This window comes from Excalfactoria chinensis, chromosome Z (assembly GCF_039878825.1).
Source record: "Excalfactoria chinensis isolate bCotChi1 chromosome Z, bCotChi1.hap2, whole genome shotgun sequence".
NCBI lineage: Eukaryota > Metazoa > Chordata > Aves > Galliformes > Phasianidae > Excalfactoria > Excalfactoria chinensis.
In genome coordinates this window covers 12,512,915-12,529,016 of record NC_092857.1, presented here as the reverse complement: position 1 = coordinate 12,529,016, position 16,102 = coordinate 12,512,915, and the positions used below count along the sequence as shown (strand labels likewise).

Sequence of the window (16,102 nt, the reverse complement as noted above, 5' to 3'; positions counted from 1 at the left end):
TGCCCTTTATTGGTAATGCTGTACTGTACCTTCAGAAGCAGGAATAAACACTGCTTAGGGATATTTGGCTTCATCATGCAGAATGCATCAGCCTTGAGAAAAGAACCTTGGGAAAGGTTTGTTATCATTTTTTACTTAAGTCAGTAACTTGTGATAGGGTTAAAAGACAGCTGAAAAATTCAATCGCCACTACCTATTGCTTCAGGATTTACTAATCCTTATTCTGATGTTAGAATATAGTAGGACAGAATAAGTAAGCTAGGACTAGTCACAGTTTTGTGTTTTGTTTGTTTGTTTTTGTTTACTTTTTGTTTTTTACAGTGCAGTATTGCCACAGGCATTTCTGCCTTCACAAATTGCCACTTCTTAGGCTACATCTCCACCTAATATAAGTTCCAGCACAACTGAAAAAATTTCTAATTCAAAGTCATTTATTAACAAGTACTAACACAACAAACCACATCTAAAACTGTAAGACATATTCTCCACTGTGAAGCTTTCTTCCAAATTAAATGACTTTAAGATCACTATGTCCAGTCATTAACCTAGCACTGCCAAACCTAGCAATAAACCATGCCCCTAAGAACCACATCTACACATCTTTTAAACACCTCCAGGGGTGGTAACTCAACTATGTCCCAAGCAGTCTGTTCCAGTGCTTCACAATACTGTTGTTTGTCCTAACATCCAACTTAAGCCATTCCTGGTACATCCTGAGACCATTTCCTCTTGACCTATAGCTCACTACTTGGGAGAAGAGACCAAGCTGTAGAGAGTGATAAGGTCTCTCCTGAGTCTCCTTTCTTCTCAGCTAAACAATCACAGCTCCCTCAGCCACTTCCCATAAAACCTGTGCTCCAGTCCCTTCAGCAGCTTTGCTGCCTTTCTTTGGACACACTCCAGCACTGCATTATCTTTATTGTAATGAGAGGCCCAAAACTGAACACAGTAGTTGAGAAGCAGCATCACCTACTTGAGCGCAAGGAACCACTAGTCCTGCTGACCACACTGTTCCTGATACAAGCCAAGGTATCATTAATTTTCTTGGCCATTTAAGCACCCTGCTGGCTCGTGTATCTTCTGAGTTTGCCTTGCTAACTCTAAAATCACCCTGTCGGAGGCTGGAAGGTGCTAAGGTGCAGATCCAATCAAAATAATAGTAGAAACTTAGCTCTACAGTTTGGAAAGTTCCATCTGATCTGGGTACCCAGAATGGCATTTCCCTGTGCCCACTGGTGGAGAACAGAGACTTGGGGCCACAACTGCACCCCATCCCCTCAAAAGTCTGCTTTGAAGTGACAGTCTGTGTTGCATGTGCTAGTCTACACTGCTTCTTACGGCCTCATGAGTGTAAGATCCACGTTGTGATCAGATAGGGAAAAGTTCAAAAATCCCCAGTTCTTTTTTATGTCCTCTTTGCATACACTAATAAGCCTAGGGAATGTTTTGTCCTCTGTTTTTTATTCAAGAGGAATGGCATTAGATGGAAATTGTACATGGATATTAAGGGAATTTCCTGATGGAACCAGTATGCCTCAGTTCCAGTAAACAGAAAGAGGAAAATGCCTGATACAGGAAAAAGCTATTCCAGAATAAACAGAAGATAACGTTTCTAATTGCAGGCCTGAGTTGATGTTTCCTGGAAGAGTATCTGTACTTAGGGAAGGCTCTCAGCCAGTGATCATTATTAAATGCAACAGTGATTTTAAAGGAGAAAGGCTAACTTACTTCACCTGGGGTTAAAAAGGCTTTATTTTCACTAAACTTAAAGCACACAACCGTATATTTCATTTCAGTGCAAAGACTTTTTTATAGGCATTTTTTGTCTTGAGTCCCTGTAATGAAGGGAAACTACACAGTTCCATACAGGTCAAAGTGACCAAGTTGAGCAGTCCCCTGTAGTAATCCCAGGGATAGATAAATGTAAATTATTTGGGATTCCTGAGGTGAGATGTGATATAAATTAAATAAATTGTATATTTGGCTTGTTTTTACCAGTTCTCAGAGTAAACACGAGTGTTCTCAGCCCTTCTTCTCCAACGTTTCTTCTGATATTCACCTTACTGTAAGCATGCATACACTGAATACTGCATCTAAAGTAAAGTCTGATATGTGTGAATAGCAAATATTTGTTAGAAGCAAATAGGTATTTCTGAAAGGAAATGAGATACTTAACATGTCATACATACATTTTTAATAAAAGTGAAATCATCCACTTGATGCTGAGCAGAGCACCACACAGAGGGAATGTGATGGCAGAGATGTGTAATTATACACAAAATATGTGAAAAATGAGAGGGTAAGGTAGTCAACTGTTTGAATCTAACCTTAGATGTAGGGCTTCTTTTCACAAGCTCCTGACAAAGTCTTTAAACTTTCTTGCAGGAAAGGCGTTCGATTTCCGGCCATTTTAAATTATATTTTGTTTCCAGAGAGTCAATATTCCTATGTAACCTATATGCTAGAACTTGGGAAGTATGAAAGAATTGTCACTGTAAATTACAACTTAATGCTCAACTGTGCATTTCTGAGTTAGTAAGCTTCACCTTACATTTAACCTGAATCCAGCTATGAAACAGAAAAGCTTTTGATATAATTTTTATATTTAAAAAAGAAAGAAAACATTGCTAGTACTGCTTAGTATGTAGTACCCATGTGTATGTGTCTACATAGAGATATATACATGTGACTGAGTGACATCTGCTTTTCTTTTGTTTAATAATGTGTCTTTTCAGGTTAATGTGCTTTAGAATAACTCTGCAAATGAAAGCCAGAGATCTGTATTATTTTGGCAAAGGATGGATGTTTAATATGCACATCTGCCAGTGCAAAGCAAGTTTGTAAGGTAGAGGCTCTGGGTTTTATTTGGTAAACCAGAATACTGTGAAAAAGCAATTAACATCTGCACACTGAAGTTTCTTCTTCAAATCTTAAAACTGATAAAAAGCATTTGTCTGAAAACATGACACTCGGGGAAGCTGGAGGTACAGTCATGCCTTTACTCTTAGCCATCTCTTACAAAATGACAGCATTGAAGAAATACAGCTGGAAGGAATGCCAGAAGTTCATCTAGCGTATCTGCCATCTCACTACAAACACTCACCCAGCCTTTTCTCAAAAGCTACAGAGCCATGTAAGGAAAAATTAAATCCGGTGCTTTGCGACCCATGGTGGTACAAAAGTTTGTCCAGTCACTAAAACGGCTCCTGTTGCAGGGTTAGGGGAAAACAGTCAACCTTTCAGCCTAGAATGTAGTGCAAGTTACAACTCTGGGCTATGGGGGCCCAGTGGCAGCTTTTAGCAGATCTCTAGTAAAATTCTGTATTATGCTTGTGTGTGTATGTATGTCCAGGAAAAACAAACAAACAACAACAACAAAACCAGCAAGGCTTTAAGTCATTATCCAGAAAAAGACTGTTTGTCTTGTGTAGCATTATTTTGATAATAACAGTAGTATATAACAGCTATTAACTTGTAAAGAGGCTTGTAGCTTTCTGTGCATGTCTTCTGTCACTCAGGCCATACCCTGGTCTCTTTGTCCATTGCTAAAGAGTAGTAATTAAAAAAAACATCTGTGATACTGCTTTTCCAATGCAATTTGCTTATATAAGCACTGCACAGGAGCACTACGGAAGAGATGTCACATGTCACCGGCACAAAGCACTTCATACCATGATGGCTGAAGGAGTGGCTATGTACGTTTTTAATTCAGTATTGACAAAAACACTTGGAGACACACTAGAGTGTGAGTTTTAATAATTTATCTTTAGTAATAAATTCTAGTATTTATTTCAGCATGCTACACTAGATGTCATTTTCTGCTGTTGTTTTGTGTGTGTCTGTGGTGAAAAAGAGTCTGGATACACGGAAATAGTACATAGTTGTGATAAACAGACTCGTCGAGGAAGCAACAATATAAAAGGTATTTAATACATTTTGTATAAGCTTTGCAAAGCCTCCTGATAATTTTGATAATTTATATTCACTATATTTTAACAAGTAATTTCATAAGTCAGTGGCAGCTGTTTAATTTTCTTCTACCCATTTTAATTTTAAATAGAAAGAAAGCCATTTGCATTAATCATTAGTTTCTTAGCAGGATGCAACTGCCTTTTTCATAAGCATTGCTATTTATTTGCTCATACTTTCTGCTACTATCATAGAGATTTAAGAACTGTATAAATAACATTGCTTTTAATTTATTAACCTAATTCACTGTTCAGTGTGTGGAAGTTTTAGTTGAACTATGCTACCATCTTGTGGTGAATAATGTTTCTTGCTCAAATTCAAACAAAGTCATATTTTCAAACTCATGTTATCTAGATGTCATATAAATGAAGGTATATTTTCAAACCTTCCTGAGACAGCTTCATAGCAGATATTTAGGGCAGCTTCTTCCACACTAATTCCAGCAAGGAATTCAAGATGATATACAGAAAGAAAGGCATATAAACTGACTCTTATTAAAATGTTGTCCTTGAATTATTCAGTTCTCCCTTGGCCTCCCTGAGACACTGTTAGCATGGTTAAAGTCTTCATTACCCAACAGAATATAAAAGCATTTCTCTGATCCAGGGACTTGCCTGCATTTCTAAAGATGATATCAAGCACTTGCTGGCTTCTGGAAATGTAATCAGTGGCAAAGTAGGGTCAAGTGCACCCTCAGGACCTAGACAGCCTTGGGCCCAGATGAACCTCATGAGCTTCAACAAATGCAAGTGCAAGGTCTTGCACCTGGGTCGAGACAACCCTCATTACCAATACAAGCTGAGGGATGAAAGGATTGAGTGCGGCTCTGCTAAAAAAAAAAAAAAAAAAAAAAAAAAAAGACGTGGGATTACTGGTGGATGGGAAGCTGAACATGAGCTCTCATAGCCTAGAAAGCCAACTGTGTCCTTGGCTGCATCAAAAGAAGCATGGCCAGCAGGTCAAGGGAAGTAATCCTGCCCCTCTACTCTTCACTGGTGAGACCTCAGCTGGAGTACTGAGTCCAGATGTGAAGTCCTCAGTACAGGAGAGATATAAACTTGTTGAAGCACATCCAGAGGACAGCCACAAAAATGATCCACTGAATATAATACCTATGAGTATACCTCTCATACCTCTCCTATGAGAACAGGCTGAGAGAGCTGGGGCTTATCAGCCTGGAGAAGGTTGCAAGGTGATCTGATAGCAGCCTTTCAGTATTTGAAGGGGAGCTACGGGAAAGAAGGGGACAGACTCTTTAGCAGGGTCTGCGGTGACAGAACAAGGGAAAAAGGTTTCAAGTGCAAAGAAGGTAGATTTAGGTCAGACAGAAAGAAAAAATCTTTTGCAGTGAGGGTGGTGAGGCACTGGAACAGGTTGCTCAGAGATGTGATTGATGCCTCGTTCCTGGAGTCTTTCAAGGTGAGGCTGAATCAGGCCCTGGGCAACCTGATCTAGCTGTGGATATCCCTGTTTACTGTATAGGAGTTGGGCTGCATGACCTTTCAAAGTCCCTTCCAGCTACAATTCTATGATATGTCATGCATCAACCTTTGCTCTTCCAATCCCCTGTAGTCCTGCCATTTGTGCACAGGGCAGACTACACATACATAGCTAAGTGATGCCACATGATGACATTTGGCAGAATTTGTTTGGGCATCAGTCTTGCATTTGACACACAGAAGTTCTTTCAGCAGATTTCAGATTTTGCAGAACAGCAAAACCAGTGAAACTGCTCTGCTTTGGAGCAAACCCCTGGATAGTCTTATCAGGAACTGCATAGCTGTAGAGTGCCACAGGGCATGAGTGTCCAATGCTTTGGCTTGCCTGGGCCACATGAATGAAGAGGAATAGTCTTGGGCCTCATCTATGAGGTTGTTCCAAAAGTAATGCCTCCTATTTATTTCCATGGAAACTACAAAAGATGCAAAGTGTACAAGAACTCTGTTTGTTGAGCAGATTCTCAGTTGCAAAATGCTATTTTTGCCCACGTGGTCACCACCATTAGCTCTGTATTTTTGTCAGTGATGAACACGAGCCTGCATGCTGCGCTTGTAAAAACCTGGACCACAGAATCTTCGGTTGTTGTTGTCCGTGCTGAAGCACATCATTTACATCCACTGGCTTACATTACACTGTTCAGTCTCAACAACTTTCATTAAGAGTAGATGAATGTCGGTGGGTGATATTTTTTCCTCATGGAGGAATTTGATAACACACCTTTGCTTCATATGCACTGACATGCCAGATGCCATTTTGTCAGACTGACTCTTTGCTGTTATCTGCCACACAGCAACAAAGTATAATGGGATACTGGTGGGAAGGTTCAACCTTTACCGCCAAACCACCAACATCTGGGTCTGATGTGGGCCAGTATAGTAAAATGGGAGGCATTAATTTCAGAGCAGTCCTCATTAAATACATTGAAAAGTTAATGTGTGTAACAGTATTTTAAGTGTAATGCTTTTATTAACCTGCATAAAAAACAGGTCAACAAAACATAGAACTAGTGGGATATTTCACCTTGTTTTTGTGAAACTAACACATCAGCCTGGTTTGATGACATTGGTTGCAATTCTTAGTGAGGTCTCAAGTTGTTCAGTAGAGATTTTTGGTGAAATTTAACTCCTGCTGTGCTTTGTCCTTGAAAACAGTTGTTCCCAAATGTACATACTGCCAAAAGCAATGACACGAATAGGTGTGACTGTGAAGTGAGGGCTATTTCTCTCTGGTAAGAGAAGGTTTACAAAAGTCTGGCAAAGAGGCATGATCAAAATTTTAACTACAACTTTATACGCTCCATTTGAAAATTCACAAGTAATGTATTTATGTCAAATCGAAATGGAGTTGCAAGTAAACCAAAAAGTTGATTAATGTTTTCTTTTTTTTAGAAATCTTGAAACCCATTCTCAAATTCCTTTACAAAAATGGACAAAAAAATACACGGTTGTGTATTTCTTTCTGTTTACAGGACTGTGTTTAATCAATGTATCAAATTCCACAAACTTACTCGCCATAACTTGAGCTGGCACCGCACTGCACCCCGTGCCCAGGTTTCAGCCCAGATGGGGTTCATCGCACAGCGTTCTTTGGTTGGTGCTGAGGGGCCGGGCCAGGCTGCCCTGTGGGAAGAGCTGCAGCCATGAAGGTGTGGGGCAGGGATGGCTGCAGTGCAAGCTGTGCTGGTCCTCATGTGTCCTGCAGGTCATGGGTTGGACATGCCTGTGCTAGAAAGTAGCATAACATCAAATCTGCACAAAGCAAATGTCGCTGAAATGGGTGCTGTGCTGCTCCTCCACTTCCCCAGAAAAGTGATAGGGAAAAATAAGTCAGGAAGGTCTACAGGTAGGAATCATAGAATCATAGAAAGGCTTGGGCTGGAAGGGACCTCAAGAATCATAAACTTCAAAACCCCTTACCACAGGCAGAGTCGCCAACTACTACATCACAGAATAGATCAGGTTTCCCAGAGCCCCATCCAGCCTGGCCTTGAACATATTCAGAAATGAGGTATCCACAATTATTCCAGTGCCTCATCACCCTCTCAACAAAGAATTTCCTCCTAACACCTAACCTAAATATCACTTCTTATGGTTTTATACCAGTCCCTCTTGCTCTATCAACCATCTACCCATATCAAAAGTCAGACTTCAGGGTCCCTTCTGTTATAACCTGCCTTTAAGTACTGGAAGGTTGCAGTGAAGTCTCCCTGAAGCCTTCTCTTTTCCAGACTGAACAAGCCCAGCTACTTCAGCCCATCTTCATAGGAGAGGTGCTTCAGCCCTTATATCATTCTCACGACCCTCCTCTGAACCCATTCAAACAGCTCAACATCTTTCTTGCGCTGGGGACCCCAGACCTGGACACAATAATCCAGGTGGGGCCTCATGAGAGCAGAGTAGGGGGGATGATCACCTTCCTCTCCACGGTGGCCACCCCTCTTTTGATGTAGCCCAGCATACTGTTGGCCTTCTGGGACACAAGCACACGCTGCTGGCTCATGTTAATTTTTTCAGCTACCTGGATCCTGAAGTCCTTCTCTGCAGTGCTGCTCTCAAGGAGTTTGTCTCCCAGTCTGTACACATATCTGGGACTGACCTGACCCAAATGCAGCACTTTGCACTTGGCCATGTTGAATCACGTTAGGCTCATATGGGCCAACCTTTCAAGTTTGTCAGTCCCTTTAGTGTTGTAATAGGCATACTCAAACATTTGGGCTGTGACACGATAGGCCCTCCTGTCCTGTGATAGGTTGTTAGCATTGCATAAGTTAAGTAGGTATAGATGAAGTAGTGAGTATATAAGGAGACGTAACACACTGTAATGGTTTTGTGGTGTTGCTGTCAATATTCTACATCATAACATCATGTGCAGTCATGGGAGGAGGACATATATAATCTCGCTCCCAGGCTGGAGCGCGCTCTCTCTCTCTCTCTCTTGGACTCCAAGGGAGTGGGAAGTGTTTCAGGCGTGTTGCCTAGAGTTCACAGTAGGCCTCTCGGTTTTTGGGGACCCACTCTCTCTGTTTTATTCAATTTATTAGCCTCAATTATATTGTATTATATTGTGTTATCTTGTATTCTGATATCATATTTAGTAAAATAAGTTTTCCTCCTTAGATTGCTGCCACTGTTTTTTCCATTCCCCTTTTTCCCTTCATTTCTGGGCTGGGGGCCCTACGGGGCGGTTGCCCCTGTCACGGGCACAGGTAAATCTAGGTAACCCGTGACACACACAATAAAGGGACCATTTTTGGAGCGCTTCACCCTGAGACTAAAGGTGTTGTATTTGGCCCTGGCCAAGTGTGCACCAGTATTCGCCAAGACAAGCTCACGATACTAATAATCAGTGCGAAATTTTAGGTGGTGTCCCTTCCTTTGGTTGTAGCAACTGCACTATACAGAGTGCAAACTTGCTGAGGGAATACTCAATCCCATCACCTATGTCACTGATAAAAATATTTAAGAGTACCAGGCCCCTGGGGGACACTGCTTGTCACCACATCCATCTGGATGTAGAGCAGTTGACCACAACCCTCTAGCTGTGACCTTCCAACAAATTCCTTATCCATCAAACCTTACCCTTATCCTTCAAACTTGTATCTCTCAAATTTAGGCATAAGGATGTGGTGTGGATCTATGTAAAAGGCCTTGCAGTAGTCCAGGTACACAACAAGGGAGTTGCCCTTCCTTTGTCTGCTGATGTTGTCACTCTATTGTAGAAGGCCACCAGATAAGGCTGAGGTAGAGGACCTGATGCACTGAGGGATAAAGGGAAAAATGAGTGGGCATCTCCACTGTTATGTAACATTTGGCTTTGTTTTTTCATCCCTAACCTGATCAGATAGGCTGCAAAATACGGTGTTATAACAGGGATACAGGGAAAGGCTCCTATTCAACAAACCCCCAGCTAGATGGGTGCTATGATCACATTATCTACTGGCATTGCAAAGGCAGATCCTGGATGCTGACTAGATGCCATGTGCTGCATAGAAGCAGCAGTGGGACACATGCTGCAGTGACAGACTGCTATTTCCTGCATCAAAGACAGCTCTAAAATCCAGACCTTCCGTGTCACTTGGAATGCCTGCTGTCCCACTGGATAAGAGTGAATTGGACAGTGCTGAATTTAGCCTGGTACCACTTGGCAGCTATTATTACATGAGCTCATGGGTTTAAGCAGGCCACAGCTCGCTAGCAGCAATATAGACAATCCTCACCTGCAACTCGCACAGAGCTTGAGAGCTGCTGAGTGGTATTGGGTCAGTCACAGCCTTGCTCACTCCCCACCATGTAAGTTTTCATTGTTCCTAAACACAGACTACATGGTGATAGAGAAGTCCTTCTTTCCTAACAGGTTTGAAAACATTTAAATGAACGTAATTATTTTTATCTCACAGTGGATGAGAATAATTATTTGGTAGCATATACTTGCAGGCCACCAAACCAGCACACTTCTCTAAGAGGCTGTTGCCATAGCATCTGTCCAGCCTCTTCTCAGCATCCTCATTTTCTGAGATCTAGAGAAAAAGAGGAAAGGAGGCTCCAGTTGAAAGACACACAGCAAGGTTGCTGTGCCTGTAGGATGTATTCATAATGTCTGAGCTAGTTGGTGTGGGAATACAAGGACTGTACCGAGCAGCAGCTGTGCAGCAAGATAAACATCATGAGAACCAAGGCCGCCTCTAGAAGGAAGAACAGCTCACAGCTCTGATTGGATAAACGTCCACATGAACAGTTGAAGAGTGTTTGTGGAATGCTCTGCTGACGTGTAAAGGTGGATGGGGAAGCTAGAAAAAGAAAAGTAATGAAGGTATAGAAGTGATGCGAGAACTTGTAATGAATGGCTTGGATCGTTCCCATCTGAGTCCGTGCATCAGACGCTGCAAACGGCGCCGGCTGCGTGGGGCAAATCAAGCCCAAGCAGAGTGAGCCCTGGGACGTCAGCGCTGCCTGACTGCACTACGGGGTGATTGTTTCACGCGCCTGCCCCGCTCTGCGGGACTGAAGGTGAGCAGTCGGGAACTGCGGGGAGCTCGTTAACAAGGGAGCGACAGGTACATCTGCAAGTGGAATCACAGAATCACAAGGTTGGAAAGGACCTACAAGATCATCTCGTCCAACTGTCCTCCCTTTACCATACCTACAGAAAACCACTAAACCGTATCTCCTAGCTCCCTATCCAGATGCCTCTTGAACACTGCCAGGGATGGCGACTCCATCACCTCCCTGGGCAGCCATTCCAGCACCTGACCACTCTCTGAGAGAAAAAGTTCCTTCTTATGTCCAGTCTAAACCTCCTCTGGTACAACTTGTGGCCATTTCCTCGGGTCCTGTTTGTTGCCTGGGAGAAGAGGCCAATCTCCTCCTAATCACAAGCTCCCTTCAGGAAGTTTGTAAAGTGCAGTGAGGTCTCCCCTGATCCTCTTCTTCTCCAGGCTAAACAAACCCAACTCCCTGAGCTGCTCCTCATAAGACTTGTGCTCCAGACCCCTCACAAGTTTTGTTGCCCTTCTCTGGACACATTCCAGGGTTTCCATGTCTTTCTTGTAGTGAGGAACCCGAAACTGAACACAATACTTGAGATGTGGCCTCACCAGTGCTGAGTATAGAGGGATGATCACTTCCCTGCTCCTGCTGGCCACACTATTTCTAATACAGGCTAGGATGCTGTTGGCCTTCTTGGTCACCTGGGCACACTGGGCTCATGTTCAGCTGAGCATCGACCAACACCCCCAGGTCCCTTTCCTCTTCACAGTCATCCAGCCACTCAGCCCCAAGCCTATAGCACTGCATGGGGTTACTGCGGCCAAAGTGCAGGACCCGGCACTTGCCCTTGTTGAACCTCATCCCATTCACCTCAGCCCAGAGATTCAGCCTATCCAGATCCCTCTGAAGGGCCTCCCTACCCTCAGGCAGATCAACACCACCTCCCAGCTTGGTGTCATCTGCAAACTTACTGAGGGTACACTCGACTCCCTCATCCAGGTCATCAATGAAGATGTTAAACAAGATGGGCCCTAGAACTGACCCCTGGGGGGCACCACTTGTAACAGGTCGCCAGCTGGACTTAACTCCTTTAACCACTACCCTCTGGGCATGACCCTCTAGCCAGTTCCTTACCCAAAGAAGGGTATACCTGTCTAGGCCATGGGCAGCCAGTTTCCTCAGGAGAATACTGTGAGAGACCGTGTCAAAGGCTTTGCTGATGTCTAGGTAGACTACATCAACAGCCTTTCCCTTGTTTATCAGCCTGGTCACCCAATCATAGAAGGAGATAAGGTTGGTCAAGCATGACCTGCCTTTCATGAATCCATGCTGGTTGGGCCTGATCCCCTGGATACCAAGCACATGCTGTGTGATCTCACCCAAGATGATTTGTTCCATGACTTTCCCTGATACCGAGGTCAGGCTGACAGGCCTGTAGTTCCCAGGATGCTCTTTAGGACCCTTCTTGTAGACGGGAATCACATCAGCAAGCCTCCAGTCCTCTGGGACCTCTCCAGTTAACCAGGAGCGCTGGTAGATGGTGAAGAGCAGTTCAGCAATCATTCCTGCCAGCTCCCTCAGCACCCAAGGGTGGAGTCCGTCTGGTCCCATGGACTTGTGACAGTCCAGGTGGAGGAGGAGCTCTTTAACTGTCTCCACCTGAATCACTGGAGGTGTATTCTGCGTTCCATCCCAGACTTTCAGACTGGGGCATGAGGTGCCCTGAGGATAACTGTTTTGCCCATTAAAGGCAGATGTAAAGAAGGCATTGAGGACCTCAGCCTTCTCCTTACCCTCAGTGGTCACATTCCCCACTGCATCAAGTAAGGGGTAGACATTTTCCTTGTTTCTCCTCTTACCATTGATATATTTGTAAAACAGATTTCTTATTCTCTTTTACTGTCATGGCCGATCTAAATTTGAGCTGGAGTAATATGGATAGTTCCAAAGGCTCAAAATCAGCCTGTATCTCCCTCAGCATTAGTTACTTTTATTAAATGGAAAAGCAAAACTGTCCCTGAGTTTCTGAAAACTGGGTCCTCTCTTGATGGAGAGCTTTGGGACAAAACTGGCACAAAACTCTGGGAGGCTTCTATTACTAAAGACAGAATGGCTGCTAAACTTTTACCTATTTGGCTCCAAATAACAGAAGGGCTCCCTTCCTCTTCTCTCCCCTTCCCCCTCCTCAAGTCTCCCCCCCCCCCCCCCCCCCCCCCCCCCGCCTCATTTATTTCTCTTTCCTTCTCTTTTTTCAAAGAAAACAGAATCTTTAAAACTATTTATTTCCATTCTGTAACAGCAAAGGTAATGTTAACTTATGTTTGGGCATCTATGTGCCTTGCTGAAGGGTGCTGTCTAGGCTCCCGTTAGGAGAATTGCTCTTCTCAAGGGCAATTTATGTATCGTGCATCATGTATAATGATGCAAACTTCCCTTTGTAAATGTTTATCTCTCCCCTTTAACTACAAGCAGAACATGGGCAGACTAGATGCCGAGACTTTCAGGTAAAATCAATGATGCAGTGATCAGTTTGTCCCAGTGGCTGTTTGGACAATGGGCAGGTTGTTATGAGACGTGGCAGAGAGCAGTGGGGTCTCTGTTGCTTATAGCTGTTCCCTCGATGTGTATTGCAGCCCAGAACACCCCGGGTGCAAACCGAGAGCAGCAACGTAAGCTTATTTTTAGGTCCGGCAGCCTGGCACAAGCTGCAGCTGAGCTGTGCACAGCGGCACACGCAACAGCTCGCTCTGTGAGTTACACAGCTTTACCGAGCTGAACAATTCCTTCGCCAGCAATGTACGATTACAGGTAACTACCCCTCGGTCTCTTTTCCCCGGCAGCCCCACCACAACGAGGCACCACGCGCCAGCAGAGGCAGAACCACCATCGCCAGGCGGCCGCCCCGGATGTAGAACAGGGATCCCACCCGGGCACACGGAAGGCATTTCCGCTCCGCCACGCTGAACCCCGCCGCGTACCCGGAAGCAGTTGTGGGGGGTTATAGCGGAAGCGGGGCGGAGCTCGGCCTCTTTGGTGCTGGCGGCTGGCAAGGATGGTGAGTGCTGCGCTGAGGGAGCGGGGTATCGGCCGACATCCACCACCGGGATGGGCCCTGGGGGTCGGCAGGCCTCGTGTGGTGCTCGGGATGGCCCTGTGCACTGTTGCAGCCGGGCCTGGTGGCGGGATGGCTCTTCGGGCGGACGGCTGCGGGGCCGGGGCCTGGTGGCGGGCGTGGCGCTGGGCCCAGTCCCGGTCTCGTTGTAGAGGACGAACGTGGGGCGTCACGGCTTCCCAAGCGGGAGTTACGGGGCTGTGCTGTCTGCAAGGGGCTTCTCAGTAACGTGGATCCGAGCGGGCCGGGGCTGAGGCCACGCGGCTAGCTTAGCATCGGGGAGTCGGCTATGGTTTGTGGTGAGCATATGGCTGACGTTACTGAAAGAAGTATTTTTATTTAGGAAAAAAATGTGACATTAATGAGTTCAGGGGCAGCTTTGCTTGTAACTGTTGAGTAGTTTCGTTCAGTGGCAGGTGGGGTATAGGGGTGGATGGCCTAGAAAGGTGTAAGGAGCTGATCTCTAAAAATGAAGGAGGCCTGCGGTTAAAACTGGGTTGGGAACTGAGCGCAGCGTGCCGCCATGATGTTCATGGGTTTTAAACTATGCTTGGATTTTTTTGATGAGTTTATTCCTTGTGGAATGTGTCTTGCAAAGCGCTGATGGAATTTACAAGAGTCCTGAAATGTTTTTCAGACGAAGGGTACATCATCCTTCGGTAAGCGGCGAAATAAGACACATACCTTGTGTCGTCGATGTGGGTCCAAGGCGTACCACCTGCAGAAGTCTACCTGTGGGAAATGTGGATACCCTGCCAAGCGTAAGAGAAAGTGTAAGTAAAGAAATTCTGACTGAATTGAATTTAAATGCTTGTGTTTCTTTGGTTTTGGGGCTTAGATTTTTTTTTTTTTTGTTCAGAGTAGGGAAGAATTCTCATTTTGGCATTTGAAACCTTTTTGAAACTGTAAATTAGCAGTTTGTAGCGTTAACTGTGTAAAAGCTGATCTTGCTTATAACTTTTTTCTTACTTCTGTCAGTGAATAGTTGTGCTGTTGGAATACGTTGTGCAGACGAGCATTAACAGTGGTTTATATATTCCAGACAACTGGAGCGCAAAGGCTAAAAGACGCAACACTACTGGGACTGGTCGCATGAGGCACCTGAAAAAGGTGTACCGTCGCTTCAGGTATGATGCTTTATTGTGAATTAGCATAACATGATATCTGATGTGGATTTCACTTGATTATAAAATCAGTCACCCAGAGTGGACACGTTTGTTTAGAACACTTAATGTGGTGTGATCTTTCTTTTAAAATAGGCTGTGATGTAAAGCATGCACAGCATGTTGCTTTGAGGTTGAAAAGCTTGTTATTAGTGACACACAAGTTGCATAAGAAGGTCTGATGTTTCTTTTAAATATGAATCGTATGAAACACGGGGTATGGTAATAAAATGGCTGCACTTGAATGATAATAGTGCTTTGCTTGCCATTGCTTGTATTTGTGAGTCAGTTGAGTTGCTGGTTGCATCCTGGCTTGATGGTTTTTAAAGCAGAATTCATAAAATATGTTCCAATCCACGTACTTATGCCCACTCCCCCCAAAAAAACCCAAAAAACAAATTACTGATTTTTCTGTTACTTAGAGCTCAATTAGCAGTAAGTAGCTGTTCATCAGATTCTGTGTTACAGGTTTCTCAAACTCAGTCTGAAGCTTTGAGTTTTTCTTGTGGGGTACTATAGGGTTGGGTACTATAATGTAAGATTACCTGATTTAAGTTCTAGAACTAGGTGTAGTTTAGGGATTCTTTAAGTAGATTTTTTTTTTTTTCTTATTTTTAATTATAAGTCTTTCCCAGCTGCAGCCAGAAAGTACTTTGGTGTGGCAACTGCAACCTTTGTTCGCATAAGAGTGGCTAAAATACCAGTGTCACATAGCACAGCAAGCTTGGAATGGATTCTTTTGTCATTAATATTTTAATTTTTTAAAGGCATAGAGAATTTCTGTAAGAAACAAACACTGAAATACTCTGCTGAGTTACATAAACTATAGGGAGCCTTCAGTAGATGTACTGTATCTGATTGAGTTTTACTGAGTTGGCTCAGTTACTCTAAAGCCTTCCTATTTGGAGATGTCAATTTTACTTTCTCAGAAGGGAGAGAAAACAATACAACTTGTTTGAAACAGCTTGTCAATGATGTTTCTTACTAAAATGTCTGAACATATGAACTTCATAGTGATTTCAGTGCATTACTGAGATAAGCTGGAAAAAAGCTGGTGCACTTGATCTGTAATGTCATTTACTGTATAAAACAATCTTGAGGAAATACCCACCTTTCAACAGACGGTAACTGTATCATTACTTGCAGGAATGGATTCCGTGAGGGAACCACACCGAAGCCGAAGAGAGCAGCTGTTGCAGCATCCAGCTCATCATAAAGGCTTATCTACTTGATCAAATAAATGGTCTTACCCATAAAATGTCACCTTTTATACATGTTGTACTTCAGTGAAAAAGGGGATATCTGAAAATATGTATACTTATACAGTTTTCAGTGTTATGAAAAGATACATTAAAAGTTAACTCTTTGTTTGA

The 16,102-nt window shown here is 43.7% G+C and overlaps 1 protein-coding gene and 1 non-coding gene across 2 annotated transcripts; both read left to right on the top strand.

Annotated features, from left to right (window-relative positions):
- The first annotated feature begins 13,425 nt into the window (after positions 1 to 13,425).
- On the top strand, positions 13,426 to 16,102 carry RPL37 (ribosomal protein L37). The gene is made up of 4 exons (XM_072359725.1): positions 13,426 to 13,509; positions 14,204 to 14,339; positions 14,609 to 14,693; positions 15,876 to 16,102. The coding sequence occupies exons 1-4, from the start codon at positions 13,507 to 13,509 to the stop codon at positions 15,943 to 15,945; spliced, it is 294 nt and encodes a 97-aa protein (XP_072215826.1). The 5' UTR covers positions 13,426 to 13,506; the 3' UTR covers positions 15,946 to 16,102.
- Positions 15,692 to 15,771, top strand: LOC140264690 (small nucleolar RNA SNORD72). The gene has a single exon (XR_011906079.1). It is a non-coding gene; the product is annotated as a small nucleolar RNA SNORD72 (small nucleolar RNA).